The sequence below is a fragment of the Alligator sinensis genome, unplaced genomic scaffold (genome assembly GCF_000455745.1).
Source record: "Alligator sinensis unplaced genomic scaffold, ASM45574v1 scaffold173_2, whole genome shotgun sequence".
NCBI classification, from domain to species: domain Eukaryota; kingdom Metazoa; phylum Chordata; order Crocodylia; family Alligatoridae; genus Alligator; species Alligator sinensis.
In genome coordinates, this window is record NW_005842720.1 from 205,803 (window position 1) to 225,032 (window position 19,230).

Genomic DNA, 19,230 nt, shown 5'->3' on the forward strand with positions numbered 1-19,230 from the left:
CAGCGGGCTTAGTTTAAAGCCTGGTGGAGCAGGTCAGCCAGTCTGGCTGAGAAGAGCCTCCTCCCTAGGGGAGAGAGGTGGAGGCCATCTCTTCCCAGCAGCTCGCTGCCTCTCTTGCCAAAGAGCGGGCTGTGGTCATGAAAGATAAACCCAGAGATTTCAAATAGGAATTGATAGTGTTGAGCCCCAGCTCAAGTCTGGGATCGTGCCCGGTATGCAAAAGCCAATAAAGATACCAGGGGTGAAAGTATAAAGATTTATTGCTAGCAATACAAGGTGCAAGCGGAATAATTTCACGTAACAAGCACACAGAGTCTTAATTATGAGCATCTTTTATACAGGAGTATTGGACCTTCATAAGCATTCTTGTTTGCTAATTGGTTATAAGGGAGTGACGCAAGGAGTTCTTTACTGCGCATGTCTCTATACCTGTGTTTTAGCTATGTATCTCATTTCCATACATGTATGTTTCATTAGCATACTTTCTCCCCACCTAGGGGTGTGAATCTTAATATTTAAATCAGCTCTTTGCCCTACTCCACTAATTTTATTTTTGTTTTCAAGTCTCCTTTATCTAAGACTGTCTTCTCCTTATCATTGCAATTGAGCATTAGTTACAGAACAGAGACTTTTGCTTGGGCTATGTGTAGTGGTTTCTAGGTCAAACCTAACAATAGTGTCAAAATCATTCTGACCTGTTGTGATCTTCTTGAGTTCGTGCAACAGAATAATTCCTTTATTATTTTTCTGTTGTTAAAAAATGAATGAAAGCTAAGAAATGGCATTTTCTGAGGGGTGCCTCAAGTTTGATTTATAACAGACAAAGCCTGGACTTCACCTGTAACTGCCAACCTCCAACCAAAGGATTCCATCATCAGTACTGATTTATTCATGAAAAAGGGAAAGTTTTATTTAATATATTCATAGTCTTCTGATGTTTGTCTTTATGAAGCAATCCCTACCCAAGTAACATAATAAAATTCTTCATAAAGACCCCTGGTAGTTACTTAACATAAAACCATTAGATCTAATTGAAAGCCCTTTATGTCATGTCCCTTAAATTCCAAGCATGCTCTTCAAGTCCCACAAACTTGAGCAAGTTCTGTTGATAAAACATTATTTAGATGCATTGTTTCCATTTGGAAAACATAGGTTAATAAACAATGGTCATCGATACTGCAATAATTAATATATATGACTACCATTTTCCATTCCCTTAGACAAGTGGTTGTCAAGTTAAAGTTATAGCCACTTATATTCATTTTATGCTATCCCTTTTGTATCTCCATATTATTTAGTTTCTATGTAACTTAGCATAAGTGTAATGTCATTTTGTTTGAATGTGGTATGCATGTGAAGGGAAGCTTGTTCTAACAACCAAGGATCACCATGACCTCTTGCCCCTATGATTTCTTGCCTCCACAGCTGAAGACTGCAGATGCAGCAAAGTCTGACCCTAAAGACAGGAACAACACATCAAGAGGAACAAGACTGAAGACTGCCTGTAATCCTTCAATGACAGAGACCTATCGGTAAACAAGCCTGTAAAATCAGCACCTGGGATCATGACAGATCAGCCTGGTCAGAATGGAAAATTACTACACGCTGGACAAAGACTTGATGCCCCCTATAAAAAGGAGAGATTTAGCAGCAAGAAATTGGGCAAGTTCCTCACAACAACAATGGAGCATTGGTATGTATCTGACAGAAGCCCAGCTCCCTCCTTGTGCTCAGCTTAGCTGGCCACTAAGCTGACTCAAGCAACTAAAGACTGGTAACATCTTAGCATTTGCAGAACTGTTTGTGTATAGAGTATGTGTGTGAATGCAAATGTGATGCTCTAATGTTTTTGTATACTCAATAAACATAGATTCATAGATGTTAGGGTTGGAAGGGCCTCAATAGATCATCGAGTCCGACCCTCAACATGGTGTATTGCCTTATCCCGATAAAGATCTTGCTTGTTTTCAATACACTGTATGCCCAGTACATACAACTCGGTGGGCAATTATTTGGACTGGAGGGCTACTCAGGGAGCTTTGGTGAGTTGTTGCAGGCTGGGTCAGCACTCCCACTTCCCTGGAACAGCTCACCAAAAGTCCCTAAGAGGCTCTGCCCCTCACAGGCAGATGGGATGGGGCTACAGACAGGCACAGAATGGCATCTGGGAGTGGGATGGGCAGATGGGGCTGAGGCTGGGACTGCAGGGAAGTGACAGAGTGAGGCTGTGACCCAGTGCAGAGCTATGATCTGATTCCCACATGCTCATGATAGGCGCCAGTTCTGTGGGCAAGGTCACGCAGGGAGCAGATTGCAGCTCTGTCCCAGGCCCCAGCCCTGTGCTGTCACTATCCCATGATCCCACAGTCATAATGGAGACCATCTGGGACCCACATGGGTAGTATGCACAGCCAGGTGGACAGGATGGGGCCAGAGGCAGGTGGGAAGCAAGGTCCAGGAGTGGACAGGTGGGGCCAGGGCTAGGATTGTAGGGCTGTGATAGCATGGAGCTGGGGCAAAGGGCAGAGCTGTGATCTGCTCCTAGCATGCCCCTGCCCATGGAACCAGAGCCTATGTGTTTGAGGAGCAGATCACAGCTCTGCCCTGAGCTCTGGCCTCACAGTGTCACTGCCTGGCAATTTGAACCCATCCCACTCCAGGACACCACTCCCCATTTGCCCACAGCCCCATCCCATCCACCTGGCCATGTGCTTTGCCTGCATGGGTCCCAACTCAGCGGGTGTGGGGTAGACGGGCCGGGGTTCTCAAGCAGTGGGGCCAGGTCTGGCAACAAAGGCAACACTGGCAGCAGCAGTTGGAAGGAGCCACCAGCCACCACGTAGCCCCAGCTCTGCTGTGTACCCTGTGGGGTGGTGAAACCAGCCTCATGCTCTATGGCCCGAGCTGCCCCCCGTGCCTGGGCTGAGCCAGACAAAATCCCTTGGTGAGCCAGATTCCCACCCCTGTATTTTGCCCACCCCTGTATTAGACCCTCAAACCTCCTGAAATCACAGAACCCTTTCATATCACTTCTCCTGTGGAGACCCCTACCTGTATCCTAAATGCTGGCATGGAGCCAGGTAACTCAGCCCATCAATGGTGGTGCACCACCTTCCAGCCCACTGCACTATTACCTCCAATCTCTTTGAAGAACACCTGATGGCCTTATGTGTAACCCTAGAGTTCCACAGAACAGAGTTTGAAAACCACTGCCTTTAACCAAATCTAAGTGGCATTTTAATACAGTTTAGATTGATTCTGTTGTAGACCAGTTACCTCACACTTTGCAACTCCAGAACAATTGCTTTTCTTGGTCTTGCAGAAGATACATCACTGAATGGAATTTCCATTTTAACCTATATAGCAGGAGTTCTCAAATATCCACATTATGGTCTTTGCTAATCTTTACTTTCTTATTTTCAGTGATCATACTGAAGAATCACGAAGCACAGTGCAAAAAATATCACCAATTTTGATCTTCGCATATGGAGATAAAAATCATTCTTCCCAGGAAATGTAACTTAAATCTAATGGGCAAGACTTTGAAAAGTGCATTAATGACTTATGAGAACAAGTCCAATCTACTTTGTATAGGTCTTCCATTTCCAACTCCATTGAAAAATCTTTCATTCCCTCTTTTCTGGGAGATTCTATAGGACATCTAAAATATATAATCCCCCCAAAAGGGCTCAACTGTCCAAAACGTTTGGGTTCTAACCTGGCATGTTTCCTTCTCCTCCCTAGACGTGCCTAATTTGAACTTCCTTCCTCTATTCTCTTTTTGGCACCTAAACTCTTTGTCCTTATTTAACACCACTGTGATAGCAGATGTGTTCTTTAATGAAAGAATGATACAGACACGTTGATTATTAGACTTTTTATTTTTTTATACTTTCATCCCCGTCACTTTCATCAACACTGAAATTTTCGAGTACATAATGTGATTATTTTAATTTGAATGAAAAGATAGTTATTTATCAACTGGTAAATATCTCCTTGTATATTACAAAAATATAATAAATATTCAGTTTAACTTAAAAAATAAGTCTCTTTCTGGCCAATAACCTTATATTCCAAATGTATTATGAGGCAAGGGTAGACAACCAATTTAAACTGCTGTAAATGAGATCAATCAATTTCACTAGCTACATTTTAGTTTACATAATAATACAGATCAACTACTTACCCACTGTGTCAATAAGTTCTCTGACGTTTGTTGGACTCTTCTGTAGGTGAATCTGCCAGTCTTACTTTAAGTCTGACGCCATTCACAACCTTGCCATGTAATGCAGTTATAGCATTGTTGGCGCTTGTTCTGTCTGAAAACTTGGCATAGCCTACATTTTTTCCTGGCACACGGTAAACCTCAATAAGGTGTCCAAACCGACTAGAAAACACCAACAAGGAAAAAACAAGTGAAGTTATAAACTGCATAATATTACCAACTTGTAAACACTGCTAAGCTATGATACCCACAATTGTGCATCAACTACATACTACTTTAACAGTGACAGTAAGTTTTACTTCCACGGATCTGGCAGCTGATTTTGCACTGCCCTCCCCCATATCTCCCTCCATTTTAATTGCCCCAGAAGATGAAGAAAGAAAAGCAAGAACTGTTATACCAGAACCTCTAAGCTAGGACTGTCCACCTTATTTGGCCCCATGAATCCAGTACTTCTTATGGACCAGACAACCAACTTCTAGCAGCAGGAGGCAGCACTGACACGGCTTCAGAATCCAGGGATGTGCTGGCACCATTCACCCCTGCTTCTTCCCGCTGATGCTGATTTGAGTTGCCAGTGATGACTGAAAACCCTGAATTTAGTTGCAAGCAGGGAGGCTGGGGGGTGAAGAGCAGCAGTGTTCCCCCTGGGTTCCAGAACCATGCCAACAGTGACCCTGGCATCTGCACTGACAAACCCTGCAGGCCCCAATTTCATCCTTTATGGGCCACACACAGGCCATGGGCTGCCCCTTGGAGAGCCCTGGTCTAAGCAAACCAACAATAAGCCTACACCATATGAATTACCAACGTTTTGCCTAATACACCAGGGAAAGTATATTAGGTAATACACCTGATTGACATCTTGGTTGGAAAAGATAAGTGGCAGTATTTCTGGCAAAAGTTCTTGAGCTCCAGTGTGACCAATGGAAATGGATGTTTGTTCACTTATGATTTCCATTTTGAGAATAAAAAGATATTTTAACGTTTTTACAAAAAAGTGTCATCCCTTCCTAAGTTACTAGGTAGTTCCAAAGCAGGGTCACAACGTACAGAAAAAGAAAAAAACACCACTTGTATATTATGTACTTTTTACTAGGTTGTAATTTAGATGCAAAGACAATAATGAGTTGCTGTCCTTAGCTCTAGACTCCAAGACCCCAAAGAGGTACATTTTAAATTCCTTATAACTCAGCATTATCAGTTTCTTCTGTTTACCTGCTTTAAAGTAGTTGAAATTTTTAAAGAGCTGTTCTAAGTCTCTCCAATAGAGATGCCAGAAAGTTGTCTTTGTGGACAGTAAGTCCTGCTACAAAAACTTAAACTTAGAGAACAACTATATGGTGAAACAGAATTTTCCCACTGTGAGAGCTTGACCTAAAAGAACAGGAACTTTGCTTAAACATAAAAATCTTGACATACTATAAAATAGTGTTCCTGTATTCATAATTAAACTAAAGCTGCTGCTGCATTTTACACTATATAGGTTCTTTGTTAAAAACAATTGTTTAAAAATTTGTGTTTTTCTGGAATACCATTCTTGTATTCATTATTATTGCTACATCCACTATTACTTTTTGTCGGAGTTTATTAATGTTACTTTTTCACCTAGTTTATTATTAATAAGTTGCCTATTGTTTCTCTCTTACTTACGCCATTTATTCCATGTGTGGAGGCACATGTACCATGCCAAACATAACGCTTAATTTTTTACTAACTGAATCATTGGTGTACTGTGTCTGTTGGTCAGCTTGGCCTTAAGAGAATACTCAACATCAGAGATTCCCATTTTAGAGTGGTAAAATGTTGACTCTTTCAGAAATATATAATAATCCAATAATGCAAGTAGACAAAGCAATACTAAAACTGGTTTTAGAAGACTGAAAGCAAGAATTGTATCTCAGGTCTTGGGGATGATATGCTAGTTGCCTAAAATGATTCCTTGAAGAAAGCACCAAAAAAAATACGTATTACATTGATAAACTTTACACTGTTTCAGATCAAATGTCTGCCCAAGACTAGATGATCCATGGAGTTTCTGTGGATTAGATATATCAGTTTCTGTAGCCAACAGCACACAAGGGAGCAATGTGGATTGCAAATTGGCTGAAGGGTCATACTCAGAGGGTGGTGGTGGACGGGTCATATTCAACCTGGGGGGAAGTGGGAAGCAAAATCCCCCAGGGCTCGGTCCTTGGGCCCGCACTGTTCAATTTCTTTATCAGCGATTTGGATGACGGGGTGAAAAGCAACCTGTTTAAATTTGCTGATGATACCAAAATTTGGGGTGAGGTGGGCACGCTAGTAGGGAGGGAAAGACTGCAGAAAGACCTGGATACGTTGCAGGGGTGGGCTAACAAAAACAGAATGTGTTTCAATACGGACAAGTGCAGGGTGCTGCACTTGGGCAGTAGTAACCAGCAGCACACTTATAAGATGGGAAACTCCCTTCTTGAGAGCATAGAGGCAGAAAGGGATCTTGGAGTCATTATTGACTCCAAGATGAACATGGGCCGAAAATGCGAGGTCACGGTCAGCAGGGCCAACCAGACCATATCATGCATCCACAGGTGCATCTCAAGTAGGGCCAAGGAGGTGATTCTCCCCCTCTATGCGACACTGGTCAGGCCACAGCTGGAGTACTATGTCCAGTTCTGGGCACCCCACTTCAAGAGGGATGTGGACAACATTGAGAGGGTCCAGAGGAGGGCCACCCGCATGATCCGGGGACAGCAGGGCAGACCCTGCAATGAAAGGTTATGGGACCTGAACCTGTTCAGCCTTCACAAGAGAAGGCTGAGGGGGGACCTGGTGACTGTCTATAAATTCACTAGGGGGGACCAGAAGGGTTTGGGGGAGACCTTATTTCCCCTAGCGCCCCCCAGGATAACAAGGAATAATGGCCACAAGTTGTTGGAGAGTTGGAGAGTAGGTAAGAACTACTTCACAGTAAGGGCGGCTAGGATCTGGAACCAACTTCCAAGGGAAGTGGTGCTGGCTCCTACCCTGGGGGTCTTTAAGAAGAGGCTTGATGCCTACCTGGCTGGGGTCATTTAAGCCCAGTTTTCCTCCTGCCCAGGCAGGGGGTCGGACTTGAAGATCTACAAGGTCCCTTCCAACCCTACTTCTATGATTCTATGATATGAATGTGGTTATCACAGGGGTGGGCAATTATTTTGTTAAAGGACCACTTAGGGAGTTTTAGCGAGCTGTCGTAGGCTATGTCAGCACTCACAGCATCCCTCCACAACAGCTCACCAAAACTCCCTAAGTGCTCCCTGCACACTGCCGGGATGGGGGGCAGGGAGCGGCATCTAGGAGCAGGGCAGGTGGATGGGCCAGGCCTGGGATCGCAGGCCAGTCACAGTGTGGGGCCAAGGCCTGGAGCAGAGCTGCAATCTGCAGCCTGCAGGTACCTGCAATGGGTGCCAGTTCCACAGGCAGGGGTGTGCAGGGGGGCAGATCATGCCTGTGACCTGGGTCCTGGCCCCGCACTGTCAACACCCCATGATTCTAGTCCTAACTCCACCCACCCATCCCGCTCCCAGACGCAGCTCACCACCTGCCTGCGACCCCATCCCATCAACTCAGCTGCATGCCCTGCCCACATGGGTCCTGCCCCCAGTGACAGGAGGAGTGGCAGACAGGCCAGGTCCAGCAGAGGTCCTGATCATTAGGACAGGAAGTCAAAGATGGATGGATGACGTACTGATAACCCAGGGGTGGGCAAAATATGGCCCACAGGCTGGGTCTGGCCCACGAAAGCATTTTGTCTGGCCCACACAAGATCCCTTGGCCCTGTCTGGCCAAGGTGCAAGGTGCTGCCTGGCCAAGGTGTAGGAATCTAAGTTACCATGCAAGCATCTCAGCATCTCTCAAATGAAAAAAAAAATGCTCATTTCCAAAATGAAATAGATGCAAGAGAAAATTTCAATGAAATGCTAAAGGAGTCAGTAATACAACCGTTTTCTGCAAATAAACCTTATGAAACTAAACACATCACTTTAGATTAAGTTATCCACAGAGCAAGTTAATGTATTAGTAATGTGCTGCGCTTTTTCAGGCTTTCACCAAATACGACACAAGTCCTCAAAAAATGGATTATGATTTACTGACCACTTCAGCTGCCGTTATTTCCTGATATAATTTTCATGATTTTGATCTTTTAAACTTTTTGCACTATTTCTAAATTTTGCAAAATTTATTCCACTATTTTATTTATAAAAATTACTTAAATGGAAACTTACCAAAACACATCCTCAAATACATGTACAGGTAAAGGGTGGGGATTAAACACTATAAAAAGCCTTTCCTTCACAGAAGTATCAGGTGGAGCTTTTTTTTTGTGTGATGGAAGCAGAGCATCTGTTTGGGGCTGAAGTAACTGAGAGCCAGAACTTTCTCCATAAGCCTGGTAAAACAAAAAGAAAAGGTAAAGGAAGTTTTCCATTTCATCCCACTTAAGACTTCTGTAACTGTTCTAGAGTGCTGGATTATATAGTGATTCTCTGATAGCCAAAGCTTAAGTAATATATTTTTCTTGCACATTTCAATGACAATATTGTTCATGGGCAATATATCCTATTAAGACCAGATCATCTTTAAAAAGAACAGACATTTACAAATCCATCAGCTATATTGGTTTTTTTAAAAACCAAACAGTTCCTAAAGCAGAAAGGGATAAAAGAAGATTTTGGATACTGATCTTCATTAGACACTTCAATTTTTTACAAAAATTGAGCATTGAGGAGAAAATATTAATAGTATACATGGTAATTACTTACAGAAGATGTCCTGTGCTGCTGACTAACTAGATTACTATTCCACACCACTGAGGACACTTGTGCAGTCACCAACTGTGTTGCCATTTTTCTGATAAGGCTACAAACAGAAGTGTCTTTAGAAAAAAGCCACCTTACTACAGTCTTAAGAAATTTGACAATGCAAGAAGATACATCCCAATACACACCTAAAATTATATGTATAGTATAAAATCTAGTCAAGCTTTTCACTTTGCCATGCATAATTTTGAATTTATATATACTTATCACTTTAGCACTTAACATAGACGAAGTAGGATGTACTATGTAGTTCTCTTTTACTTTGTAAAAAATAATTCCACATATCTTGATGTAATAAAACAATTCGCAGCCCACCCACCACGTGGCCCATGAGGTGTTAAACTGAGGCCCCCAGAATCCCTGCCCAGCCTCCCCATAGCTCCAGCTGCAACAGCAGTTAAAGTCTCCATGCTTCCCTTCACTCCTCTGGCTGCTGCTTCCTGCCCTTGCCCCAGGGGATCAGGCAGTGCATCAGCAGAGTGAGCCAAAAGCCATCTCAGGCCACACAATCCTGGGATGGTGGGGGTGAGGCTGCAGGTGTGAGGTGTAGTGGGGAGGACCTGTGCAGGTACACAACATGGGGAGGGGAGGATGACCACATGGGTGAGCAAGGTTTATGGGCATGAAGTGCAGTGGTAAGAGGAGGGTCATGGACAAATGATGCAGTGATGGGTAGGGGCATCTATGGGGCATGCAGCTCAGTGGCCATGGCTCACCCTGCAGGGCATATAGCCCCAGCTGATGCAGCCTGCAGAGCACATGACCCCTGGCTGCTTGGAAGTTGGACAGCCCTAATAAGGCATCCTTCATATACATGAAAAATGCACCCTTTTCTGTAAGCAATGAATAAAAAACAGAAGGGACCGACAGAAATTTTAGTAGACGTATGAAAAATGATTTTCACGAAGTGAAAAGTAATACTTTGATGCCACAAGAATGGACTGTGTAAAGGATGGATGTGGCAAATTAGCAGCTCCTTTTCTCCATGTATTTATTAAATCAAAGCTTTCACAGAGGAAAAAAGCCAATTGAGAAAACTGTTTGTTCAATCTTCCATTATATGTTCTACGAACATCCAAAAGTAAACAAATACTTGAAAATTTGTCTTGTTCACAATCCAGAATCAGCTACATGTATCCCAATATTTTATATTTGGTTATCAATATAGTGAAATGGTAGACTACCTTTTTTGGCAGAGGACCACAATGATCCACCCTGAGTCAGAGGCAGGCAGACAAGCAGGCACTAGGACTCTGCCAGCTTGTCTCCCCAGCAGCAGAAGGAGAGCACCCGCCACCAGCATTTGTCCCCTTGGCAGTACAGGGAGAGTACCTGCAAAATGTACCCACCCTGCTGCCAAGTATCACCAAAGTCCTCAGTTGCCAACCCATGATATAGTGTATTTTGATCATCATCCTTGTTGCATCAGAAGCATACAAAGATCCCATTCACAAGTTAAGAACTGTTCTGAGTTGCCTGAAGTATTTCTTGCACCAAGTTCATTTTTAAATGTCCACCTTTCTTATAATTCTCTTATCCAACAACCACACCCTTGAATTCAGCATTAAAAGAAGGTTTAAAATAGCTTTCAATATATCGCATGTTGGCTCATAATGAGTACTTTCATATACAGACTTAAGAATTTTCTCTTAAAGATGATTTATGAAATAAACTGGGTATTCAAGGGAGTATTTTGTTTTGTTTTTTGATAACGCATATCTGAGAAACATCAGAAAGATGAAGTCCTTGCTTTCTCTATTTTTCTGTATGGTCTCCTGGAAAAAAAAAGAGAAAAAGGAGCTCACCCAAATTTTTAAATGGAGAAACAGACAGTCTGCTGAATCCTTAACACAGATCTTTCATTTCATTTGTAAAGAGTTTAAGTTAAATAACATCTGACCAAAAAATTTCTTCCCTATGTCTGCTCAGGTTCCCTTCTTTGATACCTGCGAAACCAAAACCCTGTTGTTTTTACAGTCATGCAGAAAAGTCTCTCAAAAAGTCTCTTCAAATCAGAAGAGTTCTGTCCAATTTTTATTTTCAAGAAGTCTTCTTAAAATTAAAGAAATATTTTCCCTTTTCCTTTTAAAGAAAAGCAGCGATGTTTGGTGTGTCAAAAAACTTCCCTCTCTGGGAAGTTTGGATGAAACACCTGAAATATAAGAGGACATAACTGTGTAATAGGCATGAAACTGTACAGCAGCAGTAGCTAGGTTTTATTCCCCAACACCAAACATAACTGCTGAAGAGCAACATGACTCTCCAAAATGTGCAGGTCACAACCTACGTGGGTTGCTACTCACTCTGATCCATCACTTCCATCTTCAAGGAAAGCGACTGCCAGCCGATTTCCAGGTGGGTATTCAAAACCATGTAGCTTGTATTTAGCATATACAGCTGATGCTGCACTGCTGTACTGAATCACAGCATACCCTAGAGATGGATAAATTATATATACTTTCAACAGTATCTGGGTAAGTTTAACATTCTGAAAACACTATTAAAGTGAGGTATAAAAAAAGAAAACAATGCATCAGGGTCCAATTTCAAATGAGTCATTACTTTAGTTTTAACATTTTAGAAATCCTTCCCTTCTTTTATTGGCCAAAACTATTCACTGAATATGACCTGTATTTGCAAATAGTTTCACTAATCCCCAAACTCCGTTTTTCAATGAATTTACTATTTGTCAAAGAAATGCCACCCAACTTTTCTTATAAACAGCAGCTTAAAGAAGAATACACCTTGGTGTCTCATATCATATCAACCGAACTGCTGATAAAAAAAAATACTTAACAATGCCCCAGTAAACTAATTTATCTTGTTCCACCACAGCAGTATCAGTAGTGGAATGTTACTGAAGAAATAATAAAATATTTAATTTTAAAAGGTATGAAAGATGAAAGCAACTTATACAAAAAACACACACACATTTCATTTAACAATTCTAGCTATTGTTGATGTCATAAATCTATTGATGACAGGAGTCTATTATGAAATAGCTTTCATTTGATTTCAGCTTCCAAGCATTTGAAACCTGGGGGTGCCTGTACACAAGCGCGGAGGCTGCTCCGACGTGTTGTGATTACAGCACATCACAGAGCATACTTAATTAATCAAGTCTACTGGACCATGGCAATTACTGTACTCTAGCAGCCTTCTACATCTCATGTGTCAGCATCACCACATTTCAAAATGGCAGCGGGGGCGCTTGAACTAAAGCTCATTGGACGGGCTTTAGTTCAACGAGCTAAATGAGATTGAATTCAAGCACTCCCACTGCTATTGTGAAGCATGGGGATGCTGATACACAAAGCGTGGCAGTGCTTTAATTAGAGTGGTTCTTGGAGCCACTTTAATTAAAATGCCACTCCCCCCACCCCCAAAGCATGTGTAAAACTTCCCTAAGAGTTGTTGTCAGCTGATCCCATACATGAAAAGTATCAGGTACTTTCAGGAATCTAGTAAAGGAGATAACCTGTTCAGACCTACTGGTTAGTCAAATGTGGTGATACAGAGTAGAAAGAGTAGGAGGAAAACAGCATGGGTATGTCCAGAGGACCGCGCACATGTAGTTTGCAGTGCTACAGACCCATCTATGGCACCACAAACCACATACGCAAGCAGTCGCCACATTAATTTGTGGCGTGGCAGGTTTTTTTGATGCCAGGAGATCCCAGCATCAAAAAAACCTGAGGCAGAAAAAAGCAGGGCAGTGCAGGTGGCAGCAGTATATGCCACCCGAAACCAGATCTTGCTGGCCAGAGCCAAACTCCATCTGACAGCCAAGCTCTATGTGCCTGGATTGCCACCGATGGAGCCCTAAGAAGCGCCCACAACCTGAGGCAAGGCTGCTGGGGCCAGCCCAGGTGGTGGTCTCAGCCTCCCATTCCCCACCCAGACAAGTAGCAGCGCCACAGCTATGTGCCACTGCTATGTCTCTCCTGGTAAACGCATGTGCACACTTGTCTGAATGCACCCCAAGAGTACCAAATTAGTTTATACTCCATTCCCAAAGAAATATGTATTTTTGAACAAAGGCAACTAAGGAAAAAAAAAAGGGAAAATATTTTCAGAGACATACATTTTTAAGAAGAAAGGGGTTCCGTGCATATTGCCATTTACCATAGTTAGTATGAGGATCTCGCTGCACATCACAGTATTCCAGCCCTGGAACTAGATCAAAGAGGGTAAACAGCTGCTCTTTTATGAAGGGGAGTCGTGATGCCACTGACAGGCGTTTGGAGACTGATTTCTGAATTCTGGTCTCATTTTTTTCAAAACTGCAAAATTCTGTCTGCCCTCCTCAAGAGCCAATAAAAAACAAGAATAAAAATAAATTACAAGTCATGATACTGTTACGTCTTAATGTCAAACACCATTTTAAAAATGTCTAGGACCTAAGTCAAGTAAAAATGAAGTGCTTATTTCATCAATGCACACTTATTTTCTTCAAACAATTAACACAAGGCAAAGTGTAAACAAATAAAATAGACAGGAAGCCTGAATACAAAAATTATGCGTCTGAATTGGAAATGAAACCAGACACCCAGGGTGTGTCCAGACAAGCCCACACGTCTCTTGCCGCATCTCAAAGCAGTTTGAGACGTGGCAAGAGGCACACTGAGAACAAAAAAAAACAACATTCCCAGTGCTGCATATTTGCAGTGCAGGCTCAAAATTTGATACCTGGATAGCCAGGACAGCCCCCAGGCAGGTCCATGCACGCAGGACCCAGCCTGGCACATAGGCCGTCCCTGCGAGCAGCACTGGCCCTCAGGTGACATCCTGAGCAGCCCAGAGCTCCCCGAAGGGGCATGGCCCCGCACTGAGCCAAGCCAGGCCCACGCAGTGTGGCATAAGCAGCATCTGGTACCAGGCACCTGGAGCCGAGCCACGCTGCCCCACACCACATGGGGCAGGGCTGTGCCAGGAGGGCCCCCGAGCACCCACTGCTGCTGTGGGGGTGAGCTGTAGGCCCTGGTGGGGGGGGGGCTGTAGCCCTTGGGCATGTGGGCCCTGCAGGGGGGCTTTGGCTCCTGCGGTGGGCTGTGGACCCTGTTGGGGGGGCTGTGTCCCCTGCGGGGGACATGGGGCTCACCCCTCCTGAGCAGCCCCCCTACACAGCCCCCCACACCCACAATTCCCCCATAATCTACCCACAAACTCCACACACCTCTCACCCATATACCTGGCTCCATGGGCAGGAGTGAGGGGATTGGGGCAGGCTGTGGGTTCAGAGTGAGGGGCGAGGGCAGGGGCAGGGCACTGGCATATCAGTGCTGCTCAGCACTGCACATCCTGGTGAACAAAGGGGGTAGGGACAACTCTGAATTTTCTATGACAAAGCAGCCAAAAGTAAATGCCAACGTGTATAGATTTAGAATTTATTATGATGATAGAGGCACTGGTAGGCTTCCAAACTGCTTTAAACTTGTAAATATATCAATAAAACATTGCCCAATTGATCTCTCTGTATCTAGTGGCATTTCATTTTAATAGCGAAAAAACACTATGCAGGGTATTTTAATGAGCGAATGTCCGGGCACGTGTGCCGAGGCAAAAAGCCCTGGCTCAAATTTGTGCTGCTCCTCTTTGAGCTGCTGCAAGCACACATGTCTGCATGCGTGGATACGCCCCTAAACTCTGTGTTTTAAACACTAATGGAGTCTACTTGTTGCTTCTCTGTTCTACACAAACATCCCTCTGAAACACTCTTATCATTATTTTATGATCATATTAAGAGACTTACAAAACATTACTAACATGATCAAGTTGTTACTTACCAAATGGAAACATATTCCCTCTTGATTCCTGCTCAGCACTACCATAACTAATGTAATTTTCATGTTCAGAGGATTCACATGGCTTTTTTCTAGGTTCAGCCAAAATGGCCCTGTAATCTGAAAAATCAGCCACACGTATTTCAAGTTCCTCGATGCATTTTCATACATCTATAACCACATTAATGAAGCATCATATTTTAAGAGTATGACACAGAAAGCCCAATTAGTTACCACTTCTTTACAAAAACAAAATACAAAAAAAATAAAGAAGTAGTTAGGGTAGAGATGTACCTTATAAACAAGAAAGAACAACAAAAACCCTTCATCTATAAGAAATCAGAACTCATGGCAGAAGTGATATCTTTTATTAGACCAACTATATATTTGCAAAAAAAAAAATCTTTACTTGCAAGCTTTTCAGCGCGCACACCCTTTTTCAGGCCTAGGTGAATACAACGATTGTAAAATTTCTCCTAAATGAAATATGAATTTTCAATTTCACAGGACAGCTTAAGGTGTTGTAAGATCTCCAGGTGCAAATTAGGCTCAGATAAGTTAGAACAGCCTTTTTACCTCAAAGTTGTCTGGTGGTATGATACAGCTATAAACTGCTGTCAACAAGCAAAATGACCCCGCCAGATTATTGTATCGAAGTGTTAAGTGATGCAACCATTGTAAATAGTGATGCGGTGGCGGAGTGTATCAGCAATTTGACCCAACATGCGAGCGGTGTGTGATCAGGGAGTGATCACCTGTGGTCTAGCCAATCAAAGACCACCTAATGGGCATGGCTGGCTGGCCAGCATGTCCATGGGTTCCAGAATGTACCATCAGGGGAGCTTCCTGATTGGCTGAAAAAGTTATATAGGGGACCGCACGCCTCGGCGCGTGGTCCCCAGGCTCTGACTCTCAAGGCGGATTGATCACCCGTCTTGGGGCCTGGTCAGACCCCTAGGTCTATAGCAGAAGCTGCTCCGGTCACTCCGAGCATTATAGTTTACTGCATCGCTAAATCCGGAACGCCCTGTACTTTGTCCCAACCAGACATCGTACTTGTATACTGCAGTCTCCACCCGTCACCCATCGCTTATCCCTTGTTGCTGTATATAGTTCACCGCCTCCAAGTTATATCACCCTTCAAGTTGTGTCGACAGTTCTGTAAGTAAATATCAAGTTTTATTTCAAACCCCATTGTCTGTGGTGCTTATCTCATCTCCCTCTCGCACTTGGCATCCCCGAGCGTGTCTGGGTTGGTGTCACCACCCGGTGCCCCACTCAACACGCAACTGCGGCCGTTTCCCAAGGACCATCCGGGAATCGTGGCCCACACCTGTATACCTGAAACATGGAAAATATTGAATTTTAGCTATTTTTTAAACTGAAAACTTCATAATTTTGTAACAAGGAAACAAAATGTACCATCTGGAAACCTGAAAGCTGACATCCTGCTCCTGCCTGTTGTTCAAACTAAATTTGCATTTTCACAGAACTTAGAGGCACCTCAATACAAAATAAATTCCTGCCCAGGAGAGCATTTCATCTCCCCACTCTCCTGTGAAATATGAAACATCATTACTAGAAGGAAACACAATTCTACATCCTGCTTGACACCACACAACTTCGAGGTAAAAAGACTGTTCCAACTTTTATCTGAACCTAATTTGCACAAAATGAACTATTCCAACCTGGAGATTTTACAATCCCATCGTCAGCTCTCCTGTAAAACATGAATTTTCATTTCCACCTAAGAGAAATTTTACAATCTTTGAATTCTCCTATGCGTGAAGAAGGGTGAATGTGCCCAAAAGCTTGCAAATAAAGACTTTTTTTGTAAATACCTAATCTAATAAAAGATATCACTTCTGCCACAAGTTCTGATTCCTTTTGCCTGTAAATCAGTATGGCTATGGGGTGTATACCCTCATCTCCAATTCATTTAATCTAACTTGATTAGAAAACTGAAAGCAGTTATCTCAGAATCTCTTCTTTCACAAGTAATCTATAAAGAACCTATTTTATAGCATCAAGAAATACTGTTATTCTGGGCATAAACAACACAGAAGAAGGCAATCAGAAGCTGGACATCCATGCAGGCTCAGTATTACTACTGCTGAACACAATATGTTTAAAATTAGGCACTGCTCTTGTGTTAACAATTTAGTCAGCTCTCAAATGACCCAATTAATTTCTTTCAGGCCAAACATGAAAATGGATTTAAAGAGAAACACTAAATTTTTAGCAGTGTCATAGAATCATGGAGTTGGAAGGACTTCAGGAGGTCACATCTAATCCCACCCCCTGCTCAAAGCAGGACCATCCCCAGCTGGATCATCCCAGCTAAGGCTTTGTCTAGCTGGGTCTTAAAAACCTCCAAGGATGGAGATTCCACAACCTCTCTGGGTAACTTGCTCCAGTGCTTTACTATCCTCCGAGGAAGAAAGTTTTTCCTAATATCTGACCTACATATTCTGACACTCTTTACACCATGACTAAATGTGGTTCAGGGTATGGGCATTTCAATGCATGTGTTTCTGCACACTGATTTTAGTTATGTTACATTAAGCTTTATTTACTTGTGTATTAAAAATTAACATTCATATTTTGGGATACATGTACAGTCTTTATAAACTATTACAGATTGGGGTTAATAATGTTAGCTGTTATCTTTCAATCCCAACCCACTCAGAACAAAGATATCCTAATATATATCATGATTTGTTGGCAGATTCAATCTCTAACCGTTTGTTGGCTCATGAAGGAAGATTTGAAGAATATCTTTTACTAAAATCACAACAAGTGCTAGTGACTGCTTAACACATTTGTGAGGGAGTAGTGTCAAATACTGCTACTTTATAAAACGAGACAGTGAAACAAATAGCTATCATACAGCAGCTAAGCATAAAACACTCCAAAAAGGTGAACTTTATCATTTCCATTTACAGATAGAAAAACTAAGACACACAAAAAAAAAATTAACTGCCCAAGGTCAAAACGAGAACCAACACCCATCTCTTTACTCTCAAACCTATGCTCTAACCACCAGACAACAATTTTAACTGCAATACAGTTAAATTGTAATATTTAACACATTATTATAGTCTGAAAAGTCATTATTTAAATAAATCTTCCTTCAATGCTATATATACTTTACACAGAAGTCATCATAATACAGTTTATTTTTATCTTTGTAAATTATCATGCTCACTATTTCGTACGGATCCTGCACACACTGAGAATTTTATAAAATGGGGGTCAGCCCATGCACTGAATCTACATATACTGCACCATACTTGTGTGATACAGCATCAAGAAAATCACTGTAGTCATTCATACAGTCATTTCACTATTTTTATTTTTAATCAAAGACCTTGAAAGTACTTATTCAGGTGATTAGTCAGATGGGTCCCAACTGTGTGTGTGTTTGTGGGATTAAATCCTACAGAAGTTACACATACTATGGTGTAGTTAAACCATAAATAATTTCTCTGCTAATAATAACCAAAGACATGAGGCCAGTGTTACTTAAAGCTACACCAATGAGTACGCAGCTTCTAACAATAAATGTGCATAGAAAAATAATACAATGACATTCTTACTTCGATCACACTCTTCTATTGCCAGGGCAGCTTGAGATGGTTTTATATACTTCACATAGCCCAAACCTTTACTTTCTCCTGTGTTCTTGTTCTTAATAATGCTGCAGTAGTCAATATCTCCATATATCTAGGATAATTAAAGAGTTAAGTTATTAAATAGCATTTTACAAAACAACAGATTTTTAATCTCTTCTGACAAAAAAATAAAACGAAAAAAATTCAATTAGAAAAAATAATTAACTAGGTGTCAATTAGTACCTTAAATTTATCTCGCAAATCTTCCTCCGTATAGGACTTCGGTATCATAACAAAAATTCGTGTAAGTTCTTCATCTTCAACATCTCGGTGGCTTCCAGAAGCTCTAGACTGCGCAATTAATACCTAACAGAAGAATTAAATAAAGCATTAACTATCAGACAAAGAGACAAATGCATGCATGGATAAGCAAGACAAATAACTGGATGCTGTCAAAAAGCTCTGCATATTTTCCCTACTCCTGAAATAAAAAGCACAAAAGACTGTCTAGTATCAGCATTCATGACAAAATACCTGCTACTGCAACCAGTGTAAGCCCCTCCAGCCAGGAACCCAGCTGAGAGAACAATCCTTCGTACATTTTAGGTAGAATAGAGGGGAACGGACAGAGTGCCTGGCCTGGCTTACTGTCAGCAGTGCTGCTATCATAGCTGCCCCCTAAGAATGTGCCGCAGTAACAAAATGTACTGCTATTGAAGTCCATCCATGATTCTAACCACATTTAACAATTTTGTGTTGATGCTCTC

At 42.2% G+C, this 19,230-nt stretch overlaps 1 protein-coding gene across 2 annotated transcripts in view; it reads right to left on the reverse strand.

The window, feature by feature from the left end:
- Window positions 1-19,230, reverse strand: part of RBM45 (RNA binding motif protein 45) — a 30,247-nt gene extending 11,017 nt beyond the window's left edge. Inside the window, exons 1-8 of one of the 2 annotated variants that reach the window (XM_025216282.1) lie at window positions 18,707-19,230; window positions 18,449-18,575; window positions 14,853-14,969; window positions 13,192-13,368; window positions 11,370-11,499; window positions 9,010-9,106; window positions 8,473-8,636; window positions 4,187-4,387 (exon numbers count right to left, since the gene is read on the reverse strand). In XM_025216282.1, the coding sequence (XP_025072067.1) occupies window positions 4,195-4,387; window positions 8,473-8,636; window positions 9,010-9,106; window positions 11,370-11,499; window positions 13,192-13,368; window positions 14,853-14,969; window positions 18,449-18,575; window positions 18,707-18,754 (1,053 nt within the window). In that variant the 5' untranslated portion in view covers window positions 18,755-19,230 and the 3' untranslated portion in view covers window positions 4,187-4,194. Of the gene's footprint in view, window positions 1-4,186; window positions 4,388-8,472; window positions 8,637-9,009; window positions 9,107-11,369; window positions 11,500-13,191; window positions 13,372-14,852; window positions 14,970-18,448; window positions 18,576-18,706 lie in introns of both variants that reach the window. The other variant, XM_025216281.1, reaches the window with a different exon arrangement.